This window comes from Convolutriloba macropyga, chromosome 5, assembly GCF_964194025.1.
Source record: "Convolutriloba macropyga chromosome 5, txConMacr16.3, whole genome shotgun sequence".
Lineage (NCBI taxonomy): Eukaryota > Metazoa > Xenacoelomorpha > Acoela > Convolutidae > Convolutriloba > Convolutriloba macropyga.
The window spans coordinates 45,470,564-45,494,293 of record NC_134472.1 but is presented as its reverse complement, the minus strand read 5'-3'; the positions used below and the strand labels follow the sequence as shown (position 1 = coordinate 45,494,293).

At 35.9% G+C, this 23,730-nt stretch overlaps 1 protein-coding gene across 1 annotated transcript; it reads right to left on the bottom strand.

Moving 5' to 3' along the window:
* Nucleotides 1-1,731: 1,731 nt before the first annotated feature.
* LOC142339418 (sodium- and chloride-dependent glycine transporter 2-like) lies at nucleotides 1,732-16,468 on the bottom strand. The gene is made up of 6 exons (XM_075389441.1): nucleotides 16,045-16,468; nucleotides 14,671-14,838; nucleotides 14,068-14,511; nucleotides 12,862-13,041; nucleotides 12,350-12,609; nucleotides 1,732-2,999 (listed from the first exon to the last, which is right to left on the bottom strand). Exons 1-6 carry the CDS (start codon nucleotides 16,073-16,075, stop codon nucleotides 2,202-2,204), a joined length of 1,881 nt encoding a protein of 626 aa, XP_075245556.1. The 5' UTR covers nucleotides 16,076-16,468; the 3' UTR covers nucleotides 1,732-2,201.
* Nucleotides 16,469-23,730: the final 7,262 nt, after the last annotated feature.

The window sequence follows — 23,730 nt, the reverse complement described above, 5'->3', positions numbered from 1 at the left end:
TAGTGAAAAAATGGTTTTCGTACAAAAAATGTTGAAGTGCGAACTATTTTGATGTCATTTTGGAGCTGAAAAACTCCTTGTTCGTAAAAGTGAGACAACATAGGGGCTAGTATCAATACCAATAAGCATTAGAGATGGTAACTAAGAGCAAAGTTCGAGTAACGGGCATCTAAAATCGGGCTTTATGGGTTTATCCCGTTTCTATTTCTGACTTCAATTTTTTATACTGACTCTGTTCATTTTGAATTGCTTTGCTGAGCAACTGATGTTCAAAATCACTTTTAGCAGAATGAGAGAAGAGTGAAACTAGCCTAGAGAACTCAAAAAGATTTCACGCAAAATGTTGAACAAGCTGTGAACTAAGGTAAAGCGAAAAATTTTTATTCGACGATGTAAAAAAAACATAGCAGGACAAGTCCTAACGCACAATTCAAAGAACTTTCATTGACTAAACAGAATTTAGACCTAGAACAGACTATGAGTGAATTGGGAAAACCATTTCTAAAAAAATCAGATCAAAAAAATTAAACAAAAAACAGAAAATCAATGTCAAAAGGCCGCATTTGAACAAAAAACCACTAGCGAGAAATGGAAATTTGCTTCCAATAAATTGGGCCTAAATGAACTATGAATGGATTGGGAAAAACATTTAGAAAAAAATCTGATCCCAAAAATTTAAAAAAACAGAAAAAAAATCAAAGTGAAATTGCCGCAAGTGAACAAAAAAACCACTGGCGAGAAAACGAATTTTTGTCCAAACACCGTTTCCTCACTCTACTTTAAAATTAGAGCGAAAAAATTTCACGCCACAAAACCACTCGCTTTTTCGCTCCACTTCCTGCTTCGCGTTACCAAAATCACTACTCCAATTTGATTTCAAAAATCATGAAAATGGGTGAACAGATCTCAAAAAAAGACAGCGCCCCAATACAGTTCAACTTCTTTGAATTGTAAAAAAATAGGAGCGCTATAATAGCCAGCTGAGAAGCTGAGGCGGCTATTAATAAATGAAAATACATTTATATTCTGTTTGAAAAACTAACCGATGAAATATTAACCATTAAAATTAACCGATAAAACTCGTGAAACTCCTCTTCGCGTCTCAACAAAATGACATCGAAATGCAACATTTTCGACATCACTAAGGATGTTCAGTAACAAAATTGTCTTTTACAACTTTTGCCTTCCCGCAGTTTCGGTGAGACTATACGTAGAAAACTGTAAACTCTAAGCTCTGACGGAAAAAAGTTTTTGACGACGAAAAGTCAAATTCGTCAAAAAAGTTTCTGAAGTCAAAGTCACAGTTTCTGACGACGAAAAGTCAAAATCGTCAAATATCAATTGTTCTCTTAAAAATGATCATAATCTTATAGCAAATCAACGCCCTTGAAATGCCATGTCTCAAAAATTGCGCCTCAATTAGGACAAAGAAACGCTCATTAGTACCTTGGAAAAGTCTCCATTTCAGATTTTTACAATTTGTAAGTCGCAAAGAAGACAAAGCAAAATATCCTCCACCAATAATCAATTTAATCCTGAGCATCATAACAAATAAAATTATTAAACAAACAAATTATTACCATCTTGATTCAATCAAAATACTTAAACATGAAAATGGCAGAGAAATAGTAAGATCATACATAGCTTTGACAATTTTTGTTCGTTGGAAATGTTTCATGGCTGTTAAAATTATTACATGAAGTCACATTGTTTGAAGCAAGCTTTAAATGATGATTTTTTAGTCGAATATGAATAAGCAAAGTTGAGAATGAAACAATCCCAAAAAACAGATTGCCGAAAGGAGTTCAATATTCCACTTCAAATTAACCTGATTATGTTAATAATTATTGCATCCCAGACAACCCTTTGAAAGACAAATACTTCTCGTGATTAATTTTTTATAAAGTTGATCAATAGAAGCTAGTATCTGTTTCATCCCCGGGTAGAATATGACATCTGTCTATATTTTTCAACCGTTTAGGTATACTTTGTCTAGTTTTCTCGATACAATAGCTTGCATTAGTTTATTCGAATCGATATGCTGATAAAAATTATGGTATACCTACGTTAATGAGGTTGGCTCCAAAATTTGTTCACGAAAGCCCCAAATTTTGTTCACGAGGTGACGGTAAGTAAACTTTTGTTCTACAAAGGTGTACAAGGATGTAATAACTACAAACAAAAATCCTCCAAAGACAGCTTTAAGCGTTTGACTCTTTGATTTCATCGTATCTGTCATTTTTCTCATACAATTCTGGTCTGTTCTCTCTGTCTCTGTACCAGTCATCAATGTTACGGGGACCCCACGAGGTATCCGGCTTCGTCAACTTGGTCAATTTCTCACTCAAACTCAATCCTGGCGTTGATGATATCTTAGACACCGCAACAGCAGGTATGAACATAAAGGGCAGGACAACCATTGACCATCCAATACACTCGCACCATAATGGGTACTTATACTCTCCATATAAAGTATCAACAGATGCGCCTTTGTATTTGATCAAACTCGCAACTAGGACCAGAAATAGAGACAAAGGCGAAACAATGGCCCATGCCCATTTCCACACTTTCGAAATTTGCTTGTTCAACATGAAGTTGATATCATCGATGAACCTGTCAGCGCCATACACCCAACTAATCAATACCAACTCCAGAATTCCTATCACAACCAGGTTAATATTTGCAACGAAGCTGTCAAACAGCGTATAGACATACAGACCGTTACCGAAACACAAAAATACTCCGCAGAATAAACTGAGAAGACAATACACTAAGGTAGCGTACATTTTCTTGGTTCTCAACTCTTGCGGGAATCTGTCACACAGCGCTGTTATCACTCCCTCGACTAGGGCAAACAATGTGTCGCAGCCGATTATGATGAGCATGACGAAGAAGAGTGCAGCCCATAGTTGTGGCCACTTTATTTCGTTCACAATAGTTGGGTACACTACAAAGGCAAGTCCAGGAGTGTTCTCAATTGCTTCTGCCACTGAACTTCCCTAAGCAGCAACAACAACAACAGAATCAAAAGGGCTTCGAAGTCCACGCGTAATTTTTGTGAAATGCATCTATTGCTGCGGACTGAATTAGAAGCTGTGATTCACCTACCTGGATCCCTGCCGCTTTGAAACAAAATCAAATTTTTCTAATTCCAAAATCCAGAATTATTTTACACATTAAGGCCACCACGCAAGCAAGTTGACCAGGAGTGCTCAAAATATGACAAAAACATCGTTTTCAAAATATTTATCCCATGATCAATACGGCTCGAAAAATCTCAACTTTTTTGTCATACTTTCAGAATCTTTGTCATACTTTTTGCTTAATGACTGGCGAGCGATGCGGTTGGCTTCGTTAGTAGCTGCAGCAAGGAGTCTAGCTTTGGCTTAACTGAAGTGGCGTGTGGTGATATGGGGCGGTGGTGGTGAGCCCGTCGGTGGGGGGGGGGGGGGGGGGGGGGGGGGGAGGTCGTTGAGGGTGCTGGGTTACGGGTGGGATTACATGGAGGGGAGGGAGGGGGATGAAGTGAGGGAGGTTTAAAACATGAAAAATGCTCTTCACACCACGAATTATTGTCCCCTATTAAGCCGTAAGTCTCTAAGAGAACTTAATGCCCTCTAGGCGGTTCCCTGTTTATCCCGTTTTTGAGGACGAAAAGTCCAATGGCCAGAAGAAAGAAAAAACATAGCCGGACGACTCCCGAACCAACTCAAAAGACATATTCTTTTAAGCCACCTCCAAACAGTCAATAAAGAAACTGAGCCAACTAAGTAATTCCACTGATCATTTTGAAGCAGTGACAGAGGAAAAATAACACGAGAAAGGCTATGATAAAATTTCTTCACATGTTGCGCCACCAAAACAACAACCGGCAAAACAACAAGCAAATACAAATTGCACTCATTCAAAAACTGACTACCCTATGATATCGAAAAAAAACCGAATAACGTCGGATGAATTGCTCTCTAACGACAGGCCGAGTGTCAATTAATATAGGGTTGAAGCTAATAAATTTTATTGCAAAAACTGGGACCTGACATCTTTACCACTAGGCTACAATCATGTTATTATTCAACCTCTAACAATCAATTTTTTATAAGCAACAAACTTCATTTTAGAATGAGAGTGAGCAATTGAAATCACTCAAAATGAAGAAGTGAAGCTTGAAAACGTCACTTGAATAATCACAGAATGTTCTAGAATAAAACTCAAAAATTGTCTTGCAAATTTTGCATAAATGATGACGAACACGTTTACAATAATTGCCTCAAACTTTGTACGAGAGCAATTAAAGAGACAAAAATGGGTCGAAAATTGATTAAAATTACCTCATTTGTTTAACTAAAAGAACTCAAAGTTGAAGTCTAACTCATCGAAAGATCATCTACACCCCTAAAATACCTACTTTTATCCTAGAAATCCGCAGATATTATAAAAAAATCAAGAAGGATTACAAAAACTGCTGAAAAAGCGTGCAACAGGGCAAAAAAGCCCAAAGCACTAATACTAGTTGCTTTGAAAAAGCCTCTAGCTTAGCGAACGCTTTTTCACGTTTCTCTCTCTCTCTCTCTCTCAGATCAATGAATGAACGAAAACAATTCCAAGGACCACTCTCTACTTTTGCCTTTTGTTCAACAGATTCACGTAAACTAAACACTCCTTTTCACGGGCGGTACTTGACTTCCTTTAAAACGCATCCTCTAATATAGAAGTCAGGGATTTATAAAATGATAGACCAATTAATAACAGATTTTGGAATAAGTTGGGTTTAAACTAACAAACGTAATTGTTCATTATTTGCAGAAGTAACAAGCCGCATTAACACATTAGAAGTCATCAAAAAATTAACATAACTGGCAGATTGTCGGAAAAAATTCACCGCTGACGCCCTTGACGCACATCGGGTTTGAAACAGAAAAATAAAAAAGAAATAGACATTTACCAGATTTTTTGCGTAAGTTTCAAAAAGTGTTCTAATTCGATGCGCAGTTTCAGTTATTTTAAAACTTAACTTGATTCAACTTCTAAAGTGAAGCTTATTACGCTTAATACTAATGTCAGCTAGCAGTAACCGCTCTAGCGTACTTTGATAACCTAATGAACTTCGACTTAATGGCCAACTTCATCGGTTTATCCCGTTTCGTTTGATTTTGCTCTTTTGACTTTGATCGTATTTATTGCATTGCGTATTTCAAGGCGTGAAAAAATTAAAATCCATTCGGTTGATACAGTGAGTGAGTGAACTAAGGTAAAGCGAACTAAAAAAACAGCAGGACAAGTCTTGAAATACATTCCAAAGAACTGATTGAAAAACTTAGAACTACTGGACCGCAGATCAATTGAACATTACCAGCCAAAAAGAAACAGTCTTGATAGTTGTGAAACTAAAATGAAAAAAAAAACAAACTAAACAAAAATATAATCATTGCTAAACTTTTGAGGCTCTTACCCTGAAGGCCAAATTTCATTCATTATAATATATCCATTAAATCACGCACAATCCTTGAAAGAGGTTTAATGGCCAAAAAGATAGAAAAAATAGAGAAAGAAACACTTTAAAAAAATGTTCTTAAATTCGCAATAATTAAATCTTTAAAACCACCTTTTCGTCCCTGGAATCTGCCCAGTAACCATCTAGAACCCAAGTTTCATTGGCTCGTTAAGATCGATAAACTCTGAAAATGACGAAAACTTAATTTTGAATTGAAAACAATATGAAAACATTTGCAAAATTTTAATGAAATTTTGCCAAAATTTGTGATATCAATTTCATCAGAACCATTTCATTCTCTCCAGAGGTTATCCAGTAGCCAAAAATCAAGGATTAAAAACTTTAATTCGAAACTAAATATCGATAAACTAGGAACATGACAAAAATTTTCATAAAAACTTGAAAAATTCGTGATATTAAAATGCTGAAAACCTCTCCATTAACTCAAAAAAGGACATAAGTTTTCAAAACAAATAAAAAATTTATGAAAACATTGGAAAAATTTGTCTAATTAAAATGTTTAAAACTAATGCATAGACGCTATAAGTAGGCAGTAACATACTATATAACTTCAGAGGAGTTTGCAAGGCTCCTGAAGCTAGAGAACCTAAAAAAAAAGAATTTAAAAAACCTGAAAAAATTCTCAATTTGTATCAAAAGATTGCTTAAATTTGTGATATTAAAGTCTTGAAAACCATTCCATTGCCCAAAAAAACTATGCAGTAATATATTATCAAACCCTGGAGGAGGTTCCCTTGCAACTGGGGATAGAAACAATAAGGAAAACAAAATTTCCAAAAAAATACTTTTCAAAAAAACTGCGCAATATTAAAATCTTGAAAATCATTAGATTGCCGCTAAAGTTATGCACTAACCTATTGTCAAACCCAGAGGAGGTTCCTTGACCCCTAAGGCTGCAAAAACACAAACAACCTGAAAAATTGCATTTTGCATGTTTATCTTTACAGTACCAAAATATATAGCTTATAAAATGGCAAGAAAAAGTAATTATATCTTGCAAAAGACCTTTATCGGCTTTAACAGACGTCAATTCAAAACCAATCAAACAAAAAACTTGAAAAATTGTTCCATTTTGGACTCGAAAACTCCCTTGATGGTGAAAATTGCCTTTTAACCCTGAATAAAGATATTCCCAGCAGCTGCACCACTCTAAGCACTTGCAGGACTACGAAAGCCGGTTTTTCCTTATGAACAAAACCACTCTTCTGCGGTTTGGGGCGTGAAGTGCAAAACGAAGAGGAACGTCAAACGACAAAAAATCCAAGGGTACATCAACACAGCTCCGATCAGCCTACAGCTATAATCAGGTAACGACCTGGTGAAAAATGCTAACAATTCTATATTTTCGAAAAATTCCATAATCTCCTTTAAATGATTCGTCAAATAATTACAGAAACATTAGATCTATAACCACCACCAGATATTAAGGAAATTGTTCATTTTAAAAAAAAATGACTCTAATGACAGCCTTCTGGTGTCATCTAAGATAACAAAACACACAAATAAAGCAAATAAAATTTACTTTATGTTTCTATTATATCAAACGTAGAGAATGCAAAACTTTAGTTCTCATCAACTCTGGACTGCAGAGCTGACAGGTGCAGCAAAATAGATCAAAACAATGTGATTCAGACTGGAAACTGATCACAATTTAACGAACACAATCTATCAAAAAATTACAAAAATGTCCCTGCCGATTTAATCAGATCGACTGTGCGCAAATTTCTAAGGACAAAACGTTTGGCGACAACAGGCCAATTATAACCATAGCCCACAGATTGCCCGAATACCTGGAACGTACTCGTGCATGCTGTAGAATACATACAGCAATAGATACATAATTTAGCTGATGGAGTTCCTGATGCAACATATTAAAAAGTTATTTTCTCAATATTTTGCTCTGTTCAATTTGGACGTCATGTTCCATTTACTATTAACAGTCTTCATTACATAGCACTCGTTCACATCACGTCTTAAATGACCCGGCTTTTCGCTTTCTTTATAACTTCAGCGTTAGTAAAATCACCACTCACATTTCTCGTTGACTTCAAAAACCGTCAACAAGTGTAAACAGATCTTAAAAACGTAAACCGACTAACGTCAGATGAACTGCTCTCTAACGACTGGCGAGGGGGAAATGCTAGAGAAATTTTTATGCTGCAAAAACTTCTGTGGGATTTGACCCCGCGACGTCTCAGATGAGAGTCGCGAAATTTAAGCACTACGCTGAACTGGCTATGTACGCCCATCGTTCACAATCGCTTTTATCAACAGACTCAACTTCTGAATGCATGAAATTCACATACTAGCCGTTGTGAGGCTGACGCCGGCTATTAATCACTCAATCAAAAGTCAATTGTGAAAAAGTTGCTCCAGAAATGAAATAAAAAAATTCTTGAAGAAAACGGTTTAGGGAAAATTTTGCTCAACAAAAAGACAAACGCGTTAACAATAATTGCTCTAAATTTGTTCGAGAGCAATTGGAAAAACTAAGACATGGTCAGAACACTCAACGCCGGGAGCGCTCATTAATAGAACACTAAATACAAATAGAACAAATGGCCAGATAACTTCAAAACTCGACAGAAACAGTGCTGCAATATAGCTACGCTCAGCTTACAATGTTGTCACAATGAACATTAAAAAGTAACATAGCCGGCAGATTGCCGGGAAAGAGCCGCCGTTGACGCGCTAGAATCACATGGGGGTTGAAAAAAAACGAAAAAAAAAATAGAAAGTGACAGAATTTCTTCCCAAGTTTCTAAAGGCGTTGTGATTCTCTGGGCAGTTTCAGTTAGATACTAAAAAAGAATACTTAATTCAGCTTTTAAACTGAAACCTATTAAGCTTAATACTGATGTCAGCTAGGAATAGCTCCAATGAACTTTGATAACCTAATGCACTGTGACTTTATGACCAGGCTTTATCGGTTTATCCCGTTGCTTTTGATTTTGCTCTTTTGACTTTGACCGAATCCACTAGATTGCGTAATACAATATGTGAAAAATTTAAAATCCATTCAATTGAAACAGTGAGTGAAGTAAATCAGAAGTCAAGAGTGAAAATCGTGACTTATGTAAAACGAAAAACGAGATCAAAAATATAAAACGAATAAAAAACATAGCAGAACAAGTCCTGACGTATAATTCGAAAATTTTTATTAACCAAACAAAAAACTAGACCTAGAACGAACTAAGAGTGAATTGTGAAAACTATTTCCAAAAAAAAACATCAAAAAATTAAAAAAAAAAACAGCTGGAAGAATTACGGAAACGACTCGAAGGAAAAAACTAAAGCCCAAAACTAAAACATAAAACTAATCCTACTAAAAGACCACAATAACTAACATAATGATTATCCAACTGAATAAAACTAATCACTTTAAAACAAGGAGATGAAAAAGAACAATGAAGTATCTGACCAGATAAGACGGTAAAGCAGGTGATAAAAATTTCACATTCAGTTGCAAGTTTAAAAACCAACTTTTGGCGAAAACCAAGCGATACGTTTAGTTTTAATTCGTTGAATCACTGCAAATTGAGAAAAACAACACAAATTTTTCAAGTAGAGAAACTGGAGGTAAAAGAAAGGAAATGAAACACAAAAGTATTCAGTAAAATTTAGCCACAAAATATTGATCAACTGCCATTACGCTGAACCCAAATCAATACTTTAAAAACTTTTAATGCTAATTCTGGTCATGCGTCCACTAATCCAAAACATTGTCGATTTATAAAAGTAAAAACGAAGAACGAGAACAGAAAAAATTTACAAATTTGTAATATCTGTCATTGGAAAACTTACAATATAAATTCCAACAAAACCTCCAAAAAAGTTCTTATTAAAAGGTACAACAACAAAAAATAGCAAAAAGCACACAATCAGAAGATTAAAAAGCAAAAAAATCACGAAATTTTGCTTAAATCTGCATAAAAATTATTCAATTATCTTTACCAAAACAACTCAAAAATAAAATCAAAACCATTAACATGCAGCAATAACAATTAATTTGGACTATAGGAGTCCCCAAATTCTATAAAAATCTGACAAATACAAAAGGTATTTGAAAGCAAATTGAAACAAAATCTAAAGAAAATTATGCATTTTTTGATTTCACGAGAGTAGAGCCAAAAAACGTTAATTGGAGCAAATAGAGTATTGAAAAGCTTCCAAAACAAGAAGCAAGTAGAATACGCTAAGAAACTTTTCTAAGATTAGAAAAACAAAAAACAGCAAAAACATTAAGAACAATTAAAAATTTTTCAGCTTATTGTCATTTTGTTAGTTTTCGTAACGAACAAAATCTTTTAATACCACAAAAAACTGTAATCACTTGGTATCTAAAAACTCCATAGCTAATTTTCATCTATTCAAAGCCCATACAAAGCAGTATAAAAATTGCTAAAATTCACATAAAATTCAGCAAAATAGCTGAAAAGCCTGCTAATTGGTGTAAAATCCATATTATTGACCAGAAACCTACAAAACACTCTCAAAACAACCCTAAAAATATTACAATATCATAATCAAACTTCGAAACCAAAAAATAAAAAAAACTGTTTTATTAAGCCGCATGCAAACACAAAATTATGCTTGCTTACATAAATTTTTTTTCACACCTCAATTTCTCGCTCTCGCCAAAACAGCGGAATGAACAAACCACTCTTTTAGCTACACTCTTCAATTCGGTTCAGCATCCAAACCACTCTAAAATTTTTCACATGTTTCATTTCCTGCTTCAAAATTCACTCCAACTAAAGTGATTAAAAAAGGACTTGACAAACACTCCTCTTCGAGTCGTAAAAACAGAAAAACAGAAAGCTAAAATGCCGCATGTGAACAAAAAACCACTAGCGAGAAATCCTAATTTGGTTCAAAAAACTAGGCCTAGCATGAACAATGAATAGATTGGAAAAACCATTAAGAAAAAAATCCGAAAAAAAACGAAAAAACGGTAAAAATCGAAGTGAAATTACCGCATGTGAACAAAAAATCAACGAGAAAGCGAATTTTTGTTCAAACAGCGTTTTCTCACTGTACTTTAAAATTAGAATTAAAAAAAATACGCCGCAAAACTACTCGCTTTTTTTCTCCACTTCCTGTTTCGGCGTCATCAAAATCACTACTCCAATTTGACTTCGAAAATCATGAAAATGTGTGAACAGATCTTTTAAAAAAGACAGCGCCCCAATACAATTCAAATTCTTTGAATTGTAATAAAAGGAGAGCGCCTAAATAAAAGCCGGTGAGAGTGGTTGGCTCAAACGACCGGCGAGCAGTTGACTTCGGTAGTACCTAGCTGCGGCTCAGAGATACTTACATAGGGGTGGGGGGGTCAAGCTATAGGGGATGAGGGTTGGGCTTGGTGGGCTGGACGAGATGGGAGGGGGTGAAAACCACCCGCCAGGTAGAGGAGGGAGGACTCGAGGTGTCTGTTGAGGATGAGTGGGGGAGGCTGTCTGGGTGTGGTGGGGGATTATTGGGTTATCTCCTCGAAATAGTTTTGGTGAATCGCATTCTTAGACACTGGTTAGGCGTAAAGCTCTAAGAGATCTTGATGCCCTCCAAGCGTTACCTGCTTATCCCGTTTTTGAGAACGAAAAGTCAAATGGGTCAGAGGAAAAATTGGTCACGCAAACAATAGAATAAAACAGCCGGTAAAATAACCAGAAACGACACGAAGAGTTGGACAATCTAATCTCTAAATCGGCAGAATAATCTCTAAAGAGCCGGTGTAAATTTGATTCTAACAAAAAACTAGTTCCAGAATGAGCTGTGAATGGGAAAACTATTTAGAAAAAATCCGATCCAAAAAATCGAAAAAACATTAAAAATCAGAGTGAAATTGCCGCTTGTGAACAAAAAACCACTACCGAGAAACCGAATTTTTGTTCAAGCACCGTTTTCTCACTCCACTTTAAAATTAGAGCGAAAAAAAATGCCCGCCGCAAAACGACTCGCTTTTTCGCTCCATTTCCTGTTTCGGCGTGACCAAAATCACCACTCCAATTTGACTTGAAAAATCATGAAAATGTGCGAACAGATCTTAAAACATAGCAGGACAAGTGCTGACGTACAATTCAAAGAATTTTCATTGACTAAACAGAAAACTAGACCTAGAACGGACTATGAATCTATTGGGAAAACTATTTACAAAAAAATCCGATCCAAAAACATCGAAAAAACAGTAAAAATCAGAGAGAAATTGCCGCATGTGAACAAAAAACCACTACCGAGAAACCGAATTTTTGTTCAAACACCGTTTTCTCACTCTACTTTAAAATTAGAGCAAAAAAAATTCACACCGCAAAACCACTTGCTTTTTCGCTCCATTTCCTGTTTCGGCGTGACCAAAATCACCACTCCAATTTGACTTCAAAAATCATGAAAATGTGTGAACAGATCTTAACAAAAAAAAGACAGCGCCCCAATACAATTCAAATTCTTTGAATTGTAAAAAAAGACAGTGCCCCAATACAATTCAAATTCCCTGAATTGGAAAAAGGAGAGCGCCTAAATATTAGCCGTTAAGAGGCTGACGGCGGCTATTAAAAATGGACGAATTTAAACAGTACCTGGCAGCTTCACTCCCAAAAATGTCAGGAATATGTCAAAAAAGTCACAGATCAAGAACTTTACTGAGAAACGAAGCCATCTTGAATACTCCTCCTAGAGGACGGCAAAACAATCAGAGTACCATTAGAGCTAATTTCTCTTATGCATGAGAATTGATAAATCCTGTATACAGGGGATCTACATTGAGAGCAATCAGTCGCCTTCTTTTGAATGTTGAAAGAAAACTATCACAGAAAGAAAACTATCACATCTGCCACTGACCTGTTGGTGTGCCATGAAACCCATGATAGCGAAGATGACAAATCCGGCAAATATGCTGGTGGCACAATCCAGAATACTGACAAGCACTGCGTCCCTGAGACAGTTATTGTCGAATTTACTGTAGCTGGAGAATGCAATGAGACAGCCCCACCCAATTCCAAATGAAAAGAATATCTGGGATGCTGCGCTTTTCCACACTAACGGATCACTCAATCGGTTGAAATCCGGTTCCACGTAGAATCTGATTCCATTTAAACTGCCTGAAAACATCTCGATTGAGACGACATTCTGAACTTTGAAAAGTAGTTCGACGAGCACGGGTCTCAAAAACAACTAGATAGCGTAGCGTTTAGCATAAGTTGGTTTCATTAGTTTTTGCTGCACACTGCAAACCTCTTTTTAACTTCTTGGGGCGATGCAAGAGATTTCTTACATCAAAATAACAAAAACAAACTCATTTTTGACCAAAACAGTACACTTATTTCAAATTTAATTAATTTGATATCTGATACCTTCTAATGTGAGTGCGAAGACAAGCAGGGCTGTCAGGAGAAAATAGGGCATTACTGAAGTGAAGTAGGCCACTTTTCCCAGACTGTGGATGCCTTTGATAAGGGCAAGGAAGATCAAGAGCCACGTTATGAACAGACACACCGCAATGTGCCATTGGAAGTCACCTATTTCATCTATGGCTGAAAAAAAAATCAGAGCTCATGCCAGTTACGAAAAATAGCTATCACGAATAGTCAATCAAACATAAATTCTAGCCAGGATAGCTGACAATTTACAGGTAACAACTCACCACAACTATTAGATAACCTCCACCGCTCCAAACACACGTTCAAACAAATCAGGTTAAGAATGGAATCTCATTATTGGTTGATTAACGTGAATTCAATTGTCTGTGAAAACATTTCACATTCATACCCTTTCGAAGTTCTTAGACGCTAAGATTGTTTTCAACTATGTTGAAATCATAGTTTCAAAATGACAAAACACCACAACGAAAAAATGTGAAAAGCAAAGTCAACCTCGGAAAAAGCTAGCAGATTGATTTCAATTGCTTCTCCTCAATTCGAATTGAAACAAGTATGAGAAGAAACCGAATATTTAATTCAAAGGAAAAAAACCTAAGAATTACCCTAGGGATATTACGAACTAAGCTGAATGAGCGAAGAACAAAATTAGCCTATAAAAGTCAGAAGATTCAACGAAAGATGTCTTAAAAACGTGAAATTGTAAAAACAAAACAAACTTGTGCCGGCAGATCTCTGGAATTCTGTACAATTATGTTACCATTTTCAACTCTGGGCACATCGTAAACTTCAAATTTTGAACGATACATAATCCATTAATAATTACAGTAGGGGACAGAGCGACACATATACCAGCAAACAAGGGAATTAGTTTTAAAAATTCACTGCAGCTGTGCGGAAACAAATAGTGTTTAAGCAAGAAAACCATCAGCTGCAAAAAAAATAAATCCAAAAGATCAATTTTGGGGCAATAGAGGCCCGATTAAATCCACCATTAGGACATAAGTATCCTAGCATTCTAAGAAAATCAAGAGCAAAAAAAGTGCAAACATAAGTCATCCTTGACGGATATTTAGATTACGAAGAAATATTTCGACCAATCACAATTGAAAGCACAAAATGGTCACCGTATAAATACTGCATCTTCAGGAGTCAAAACAAGCAAAGGGCTGCAGTACTAACATGCTGTAACACCGAGGAGATTTTTGAAGTAAAATAGTGAAGCTGGAGACATTTGTTGTTTCTTACAATCAACCACTTCGATTCCATCTCCACTCTTTACTTGAGAATTATTGCATGGCACTCCGATACACCTCGGGTCATCGTAACATAATGACCACGGCAGTTCCGATGAAAAACTGTGGTAGAGGTAGTAAATGCACCATGCTACCATAACAGAGTAATAGAAGGTGAGTAAGAAGCAAATGCAACACACGCAGTAGCCCAGACCTCCCATCAGTGGCACACATTTCCACACCGTGATAGGTCCAGAACTGGAGAATTGGCCAATTGCTAGCTCCAGGAAGAACATTGGAACTCCAGCAATAACGAGGAACACACAAAACGGTATCAAAAATGCTCCTCCGCCAGATTCGTAGCACACGTATGGGAATCTGATTACATTACCTGGAATCCAAAATAAATCTTTATGCTTAAATGATGTTCTAAATTAACAGGATCGCCTAGAATCATTCCTTTTTCATAGCCCTGGCTATTGAGTATGACGCAGAAGGTATAATGCCATGATCCCATGAAATAAAAACCGTTGCTCTTTTTTTTACTTGCCTAAGCCCACCGCAAATCCGACACAAGAGAGAATGAACTCTGCCTTAGTGCCCCAAACACCTCTCTCCTTTGAGTGGCTGATGGTGTCCAGGGCCTCTTCTGCCATTGCTGCACCTGCATCTCCATTCATGTCCATTTCGGTCTTATTTGTGTTCACAAGGCCGGGATCTACAACGTAATTGCAACATCGTTATGGAAACAACTCAGCAATGGATGCAACAAAGAGCAAACTTCTTAAGTTTAAAAAAATGATTCAACTGTCAGAAATATTTCGAATGTGCAAACTGTTGATATATTTTTGTACGACCCGATGGGTTACTGGAAGCGATCCAATAACAGAGCTAAGCTGAATTATGCACGGGATCAAACATGTTCTAGCGGATTACATAAAAATCACCCGAATAGCGGATTACACAAAACCTTCAACACGCTGTCTACTATAATTGTCAAAATCCAGAATTCAATAACACCACAAACCAGCAGAAAAACTATACTGACCTGCTGCCATGATGACTACCAAAAATGCAAACAGACTGAAAACTCAACTGTGCCATCAGATGTTTTAGTTGACAATTAGATTAATTCTACAGAAGTTCAGTAACTTTTCGGTTAAACACTCAAGACTGCTAACACAAATTCGCAATCTTACATATCCCTAATTGCAATAATTCTCTCTGCAAAAAAGAGGCTCACAGAGAGATAAGTAAAGAAAAAAAAACATCAGTCAGCAAGAAAATTTCAAATTGGAAATCAGAATCAGATCCGTTTAATTCAAAGTGGCTGTAAAACATGTAAATGGTCACTCGAAATCGAACAAAACTTGAGGAAGCATTCGAAGCTCCATGAAAGGTTTCTGATCAGCCAACGTTGACCGATCAATATATCATGCAGAAAAATAGGAGTGTATCATCAGAAAGCATATTAAGCCAAACGAGTCCAATTTGGATTGATTTTCACAGTTGGGATTAAGGAAGTTATCAATAATAAAACATTGCTAACAGCAATCATTGCTTCCAGTCAAAATTTCAGCCATTTATACTCTGAGACCTTCCATGACCGTTTGATAAAATCCACTAGCAAGAGAGTATTTCAATAGAACAACCGACGAACTTCGGATGAGACGTGTTCCCTTCTGTTTTTCGCTCTCACTTTTCCCGTCTTAAAACGCTCCCATTGATACTGCGTTCTTCTACTTCATAACTAAGGTGTATAACAAATTTTCAAATCATAACAAAATCGGAAAACGAATACTTCTCTATGAGTCGAAAAAACCCACCAAAAGATCAACTAATACCTTATCGCAATTGACAAAATAAAAAAGCCTCAGATATGGCTTCGTTGATATGAATGAGTAGCGGAGATAACATCACTCACATTTATCCTTCTCAGAAGCGTCTTCCTTCATATCCTGCTGATAATTGTGACTGGATGGATAAGTCAAGGATTTGTAGCGACTTCCGGGTAGCGAATATGACTATAACGTCGTCTACAAGTTGTGATCTAGATTGAGATATGCTGCTAATGATGATGATTAAGATTGCACTCGAATAATTAAGGTCAATAAGCTGCACTATTCGCTATTCATCGGACTACAAAACACATGTTGGCATTGACAATTTACACTGGCTGGACTGTGACTTTACATCATGAGATCTTGGCTTCAATAAACAGGCTATGAACTTCTATTTAGCTTTGTCCACTCGATCATAAATATCTAGAAAAGAAGAACAACAATGACAACCTACAAAATGACAAGTAAACATAAGCAGAGCTGTGAATAAGAGTTAACCGGTGAACAGTGGTTTTAGTTGACTCAAACCAGCAGTTATTAAACAAATTTAAGAGCAAGGCTGAAAAGTTTCAATTTTGTTCAATAGAAAGTCTGCTGTGTTACGCAAACACAATGCTACTATTGTATTATTAGTATCACGCACTGTGAAAATAATGAACAATTGATTGAAGCAACTTTTAAAAAACAGTGAACACCAAAACATGCATCAATGAACAGAAGCGCCGAATTGAATTTTTAAGCACCCTCAGTACTAGATGCCATTTACAGGTAAAAACGAATAATGGCTGCCTAAAATTAATTGAACTGAAGCTTTAATCAACACAACTTACTTTGACGGGAAAATTCTCATATTTAATTGATATGTATATCTCTTCATCAGTTGTTGAGGATATTTTAATCAGACACATGGATCGCAATCAAAAGACAGATTGATTAAAAAAATCGGTTGAATTGCAAAAAATTCAACTTTGAGCAGACGCTGCTCCGAGTTGACGCGTAGTAAGCATTAAGGGATACCATTCACAGATGGAACCGAAATGACTATGGAATCAATTTATTTTAGCCTTGTAATTGACAGTTACTTTGACAGAGAAATGACTCAGAACTAATTAATGTGCATCTCTTTATGATATCAATTGTTGAAGTAACTTTTCCCAGACAAAAGGACAGCCAAGTCTTTTTTTCCAAGTCTAAATTAGAAGATGCATGAAAATTTTCCAGCCTCAAAACTATTCACAGTATCAATTTTGAGTTTTGGCAGACTTTTAACACCAATGAAAAATATTACGTCTAATTAATTTCAGAAGTCAATATAAAAATAGTTCATAAGAAACAAACTAAAGAACCCAGAATCAATGTAAAGAGGTACGTCCAAACTGCCAAAAACTCCCCTTTACTGTATGATGTTATCTGATCCCTTCAGCTTGGATGAATGGTGAACTTAGAGGCCACCAGAGCTGTAAGAGGTACGCAGCGAATTGATGCCCTCAGGACTTTAACTGTGAATCCCGTTCTTGAGGACGAAAAATTAAAGCGTCGAAAAGTTAAAATTTCATCGAAAGACCACATGATGAATCCAAATGCTATCAACTTCGTTTGAGCAATTAATCATTTCTGAAAACTATTCAACTCAATTTTTACACTGGAGGTGGGGGTGTTAAGTGAGGTAGAGTGGTCAAACTCTTAAGAACTAACCTTCACACAATTAATTTATGTCTCATAAACAGGTTCATGAATTACATACATAAAGACTAGTGAGCCGTTAAGCGCTAAGAGATCTCAAGGCCCTCCGTGGGCTGCCTGCTTATCTGGTTTTTGAGAACGGTAAGTCAAAAGGGTCAGAAAAAACATCGGTCAAGCGGAAAATTGCATTAAAAAGACCAAAGGACAAATAGCATTGCTACATACTTGGTTTCAGAGCAATTATAACTGCAATTTGACGCCAGTCAAATCAAACCATCGCAATGGTAAAGACTAACTACCACTCAAAACTCTCCCATAAACTTTACAATGAAACATCAAGAAAAATATGAAGATCAAAAGAGCGTCCAATAGTTCAAAAGACAAAAATTTAACTCTATTGCATCTTAAAATATAATGAACGCTTAAAAATGGCCATAAACATACTTATTAATGCATAGTAGAATTAACGTTTATGGGAAAATTGCAAGGCTGCTATCAGCAACAATGTTTTTACTATCACTTTTTTATGTCGTGAACACCAGTATTATAACATAGACCAACGAACGACTGGCCAGGCAATCAATTCAGAAAGGGGCATCGGCTAGAGAACCCTTGGCGATGCAAAAGCTTCTGGCTAGGGAGGGGTTTGAACCCGAGAGCTCCCGCATGAGAGTTGTGGACAGTAGTAACCACTAGACTTCCCGAGCTATGCGCGCGTCTTTCCAAATCTTTCGCGTTTATTTTTGTAACACAGTTAATTTCTGACAATTGAAACCACTCAAAACAAAAAAAAATGTCAATCGCGAAAAAGTCAGTCAAGAAGTAAAAGCGAAAAAAAGTTCTGGAAGAAAACGGTCCAACAAAAATTTTGCATAAAAAAGACAAATGTCTACAAAAATTGTTTCAAACATTTTTCGAGAGAATTAAAAAAAACTACTTCCCTCTTTTCTCGGCTCTTCAATTTTATTCAGCATAACATTTGTTTCAAGACCTGCTCTTGACTTTACATCTCGTGATCAGGGAAGTCAGAGATCCTTAGACATAAATCACTATGACTCCTCCCTCTAAATAGTAAAAATGCTCCAAGACAGAGTGCCAAACCATTTCCAAGTATTTGAAAACATTACTGCAGATTGCTGCAAATAGTTCACTCATTCATTGCGTTTAAAGATCCCAAAAAGGTTGCAATATTGTCCGCTTTTTGATTAGAGTATAGCTTTGAATTTTCCGAATTGAAAATCGAACAGCTGTTATGCACAAACAACGCAGATTGTCGGAAATATCCTCCATCGATACCTGGAACAGCGATTGGGATCAAAGAAAAAGAAAAATATTGATTGGTTTAAAATTATTAATTGAAACTCGTAGTTAGGCGCAAGTTTCCATGAATCGCATACATAGAGACTATTAAGGTGTAAGGCTCTAAGAGAGATGTTGGGCTACTTAACGCTCTCCCTGCGCTACCTGTTAATCCAGTTATCGAGGACCAAACCAAATGTGTCAGACAAAAATATGATCAAGCAAAAATCGCATAAAAAAGACCACATGACTAAAATTGCCACAAACATTGTCTGCTAGCAGTTAAAAAAAACGATAATTTGATGAAGAGTATTTGAGATCACAAACAACTTAGGTGATGAACGAAAGAAAAATCGAAAAAAACGCTACGGTCAAAATTAAATCGAATCTACTGCTGTCTATGTCAATTGCAGAACAACAGCTCAAAAAAAGAAAATTATTGACAATAAGTAAAATTGATTTAAAAAATTAAGATTAAACAACCAAAAAATTTGGTGAACGTTTTTTAAAAGCATATCCTATGCACCGAAAGAACTATATAATCAATTGCTTCCTGTTACACAGTTCTAACCACTCGATCACATCACAATTTCCATTTAAAAAACCTAAGCAAACTGAAAAAAAAAGGGCCGATTGCGCCTTTAGACAACGGGGCGCATGAGCAAAACATTTTCGTCTAGCGGTAAAGACTTGTTCCTCTTGTCAATTTTATAACCCTCGCTTCTAAGTGAAAATGGCAAAACCAAAACCAAAACAGCAGAACAAGTGCTCAGTTACAATTCTAAGAATTATTCTCGATACAGCAGTCATCGTTTTCTCACTGAGTGAAATTTAGAGTGAAAAAAATCACGCTGTCGAACCACTCTCTCTACTTACTGTTTCGACGTTATCAAAATTACTTCCAGTTTGACTTCAAAAAGCACAATTTTTTAACAGATCAAAAACATAGCCTGAAGAACGGCAATGACTCGAAATGTCGGTACTTTTCCCAACGTCAGTATTTTGACAGATCAAGGAATGAAACAGGCTTCATTGAACGAAACAATTCAACAGGATTTAACGCAATATGTGATGAAGGCGGCGAAATGAGGTAGAGCTAAGCAAATTGTTGCCTAGCAATAAACAATAACTAGGTCTAAAATTGACCAGGAATTGGTTAGTAAACATAGCCGGCATGTTACCGAAAAACAGCCGCGATAGATGCTTGTGGCTTTCCATGAATTGAACCAACTAAAGAAATAAGATAGACAGATCAGCCACCAGCCCTTTAATAGACCACTAAAATTTTGGGTTTGATTCGGACTGTCAATTTTATGACACATACGGTCTATAAGGAAAAAACCCTAAAAGAGCTTTTTCAAAATTGATATTCGAAATCAAAAACAGAAGACTAATACTGAATAATTAGGGCATATAAGTTTGGCACTACTTAGATGCATGATCTTTAACTAGTAAATGCTCACAAAAATTAAAGCTCCATAATTGAGTTCAGAAGTCATTTTTTTCGAGTGAGGAAAATCACGCTATTGAACTAAAATCAGAAATGATGTCACGCACAAAAAATTTAACTGCAAAGTAGTAGAAGTCAATAACGTCTTCGAAAAAGTCAATTCTAAGAAATCAGGTTGTAAGAATCATCGATGGAGCCGAATTAAAAAAACATAGCAGGACAAGTCCTGACGTACAATTCGCAGAAATTTCATTGACTAAACACAATTTAGACCTAGAGCAGATTATGAATGGATTGGGAAAACGAATTCTAAAAAAATCAGATCAAAAAAATTAAACAAAAAAACAGAAAATGTCAAACGGCCGCATTTGAACAAAAAACCATTAGCGAGAAATGAAAATTTGCTTCAAACAAAAAACTGGGCCTAGAATGAACTATGAATGGATTGGGAAAAACTCTTTAGAAAACAATCTGATCCAAAACATCGAAAAAGCAGTAAAATCAGAGTGAAATTTCCGCATATGAACAAAAAACCATTCGCGAGAAAGCGAATTTTTGTTCCAACACCGTTTTCTCAATGTACTTTAAATTTAGAGCGAAAAAAATTTACGCCGCAAAACCACTCGCTTTTTCGCTCCACTTCCTGCTTCGCGTTACCAAAATCACTACTCCAATTTGATTTCAAATATCATGAAAATATGTGAACAGCACTTAAAAGAATGACAGCTCCCCATACAATTCAAATTCTTTGAATTGTTAAAAAAACAACAACTTCCCCAAAAAAGCCACTATCGCTTTGCGGCTACTAAAAAAATTACAAAGAAAAAACCAGACCAAAACATAGCCGGCAGATTGCGGCCTTTCAAGAATTGTAACAACTGAAGAAAAAAGACACAGATCGACCACCAGTCCCTTAATAGAACACTAGAATTTTTGAATGAGAATCGGACTGTCAATTTTGTGACACATACAGTTTATAAGAAAAAGCCCTAAGAGAGCTTTTTCAAAATTGATATTCGAAATCAAAAATTTAACACTCAAGAATTAGGGCATATAAGCTTGGCACTACTTAGACGCGCACAACTGATCTTTAACCAGTAAATGTTCATAAAATTTAAAGTTCTATAAGTTAGTTCAGAACTATTTGAGTGAGGTGAGTCACGCAATTCACCAAACAGCAGAATTGACGTCACACGCACACAAACTTCAACTGTAAAGCAGAAGTCAATTACAAGAAGTCAGATTGTAAGAATCATCGATGGAGAAGACGAAACCGAAAACATAGCAGGACAAGTCCCGTAGAAAATTTCAAAAAATTCAACGAAAAACTTAGAAGTACTTTACCTGACCCGCAGATCATTTGAACAATGACAGCCAAAACAAGCAAAATCATCTCAAACAGTTAAAACTAAAACAATCAAACAAACTATAAAAAATACTCATTGTTAAAACTCTTGATGCTTTTGCCCAAAGGAAGGATTTGATCCCTTTAAATAAACCTATTTCAAAAATATGTTAAAAACCAATTTTTATCTCTAAAAATTGGTCCAAAATAATATTTGCAAGACCTGAAAAAAATTCATTGGCCCATGAAGATAGATTAAATCAGAAAATGAAAAAAAAATTGAAATCAATTGCAAAGCTATCCAGTAACTCAATTCGAAGCCCTAAAATATTCATTGGCACAAAGATCAATAAGCTAGGTTAAATACAACAAATTTTAGAAAAATTCAAAAATTATCACAAAATAGAATTTTGTTCTAGAAAATTGTTGAAAAGCAATCCATTGCCCCTAGCAACTATGGGACATGCTATCAAAAAATTGAGGAGGTTACCTGGCTACTGAGGCAAGAAAAACAAAGATAAAAACTGAGAAAAATGAGAAAAATTGCAAATTCTATCAAAAAATTTCTAAAATTCGAAAAGTTAAATTGCTGGAAACAAATCCATTAACACTAACAACCATGCAAAAACTTTTTATTGTTACCAGACCGTGGAATAGATTTTCTGGCCCGTGATATTTGACAAAAATTGACACAAATATCAGGAAAACTTGAAATTGCAGGTTTTATAAAAACAAATGCGAATATTCGAGACTTTAAAATGTTGAAAATCACTCCATTGTTACTAGGAACTATGCAGTGCCCTACCATCAAATCTTAAAGGAGATTCCGTGAATCTTGAGGATGAACAACTCAAAAAATGACAAACTTTTGGAAAAATTGAAAAAAAAATTACAAAAACCAGTATCATTTTGTGCGTTTGAGTTTGTAGTATCAAAACACATAGGCTCATGAGATGGTCATAACAAGTAATTTTGTAAAGACCTTCATCAACTCTTAAAAAATTAATCCTAAGACTGATCGAACAAAGTACTCTAAAAATCCACAAACATGGAAAATTGTACCATTTTGAGCTCAAAAACTCCTAAAAATGACCTTCTAACATTGAATTAAAAGATCATCCCAGCAGTTGCACCACTCTAAGCACTTGGCAGACTTCTAAAGCCCAGTTTGGGCCTCCAGATATTGAAAAAGCTCCAAACAGAGTCCCAAACCAATTCCAAGTCTTTGAAAATATCACTTCAGATTGCTGCAAATAGTTCAGTCATTCATTGCGTTTACAGATCCCAAAAAGGTTGCAATATTGTCCGCTTTTTGATTAGAGTATAGATTTGAATTTTCCGAATTGAAAATCGAACAGCTGTTATGCACAAACAACGCAGATTGCCGGAAATATCCGCCATCGATCTCTAGAACAGCGATTGGGATCAAAGAAAAAGAAAAATATTGATTGGTTTAAAATTATTAATTGAAACTCGTAGTTAGGCGCAAGTTTCCATGAATCGCATACATAGAGACTATTAAGGTGTAAGGCTCTAAGAGATGTTGGGCCACTTAATGCTTTCCCAGCGCTTCCTGTTAATCCAGTTATCAAGGACCAAACCAAATGTGTCAGACAAAAATATGATCAAGCAGAAATCGCATAAAAAAGACCACAGGACTAAAATTGCCACAAACATTGTCTGCTAGCAGTTAAAAAAACGATAATTTGATGAAGAGTATTTGAGATCACAAACTACTTAGGTGATGAACGCAAGAAAAATCGAAAAAAAACGCTACGGTCAAAATTAAATCGAATCTACGGCTGTCTATGTCAATTGGAGAACAACAGCTCAAAAAAAGAAAATTATTGACAATAAGTAAAATTCAACAAAAAATTAGGATTCCACAAACAAAAATTTTGGTGAAAGTTTGTTAAAAGCATATCCAATGCACCGAAAGAACTATATAATCAATTGCTTCCTGTTACACAGTTCTAACCACTCGATCACATC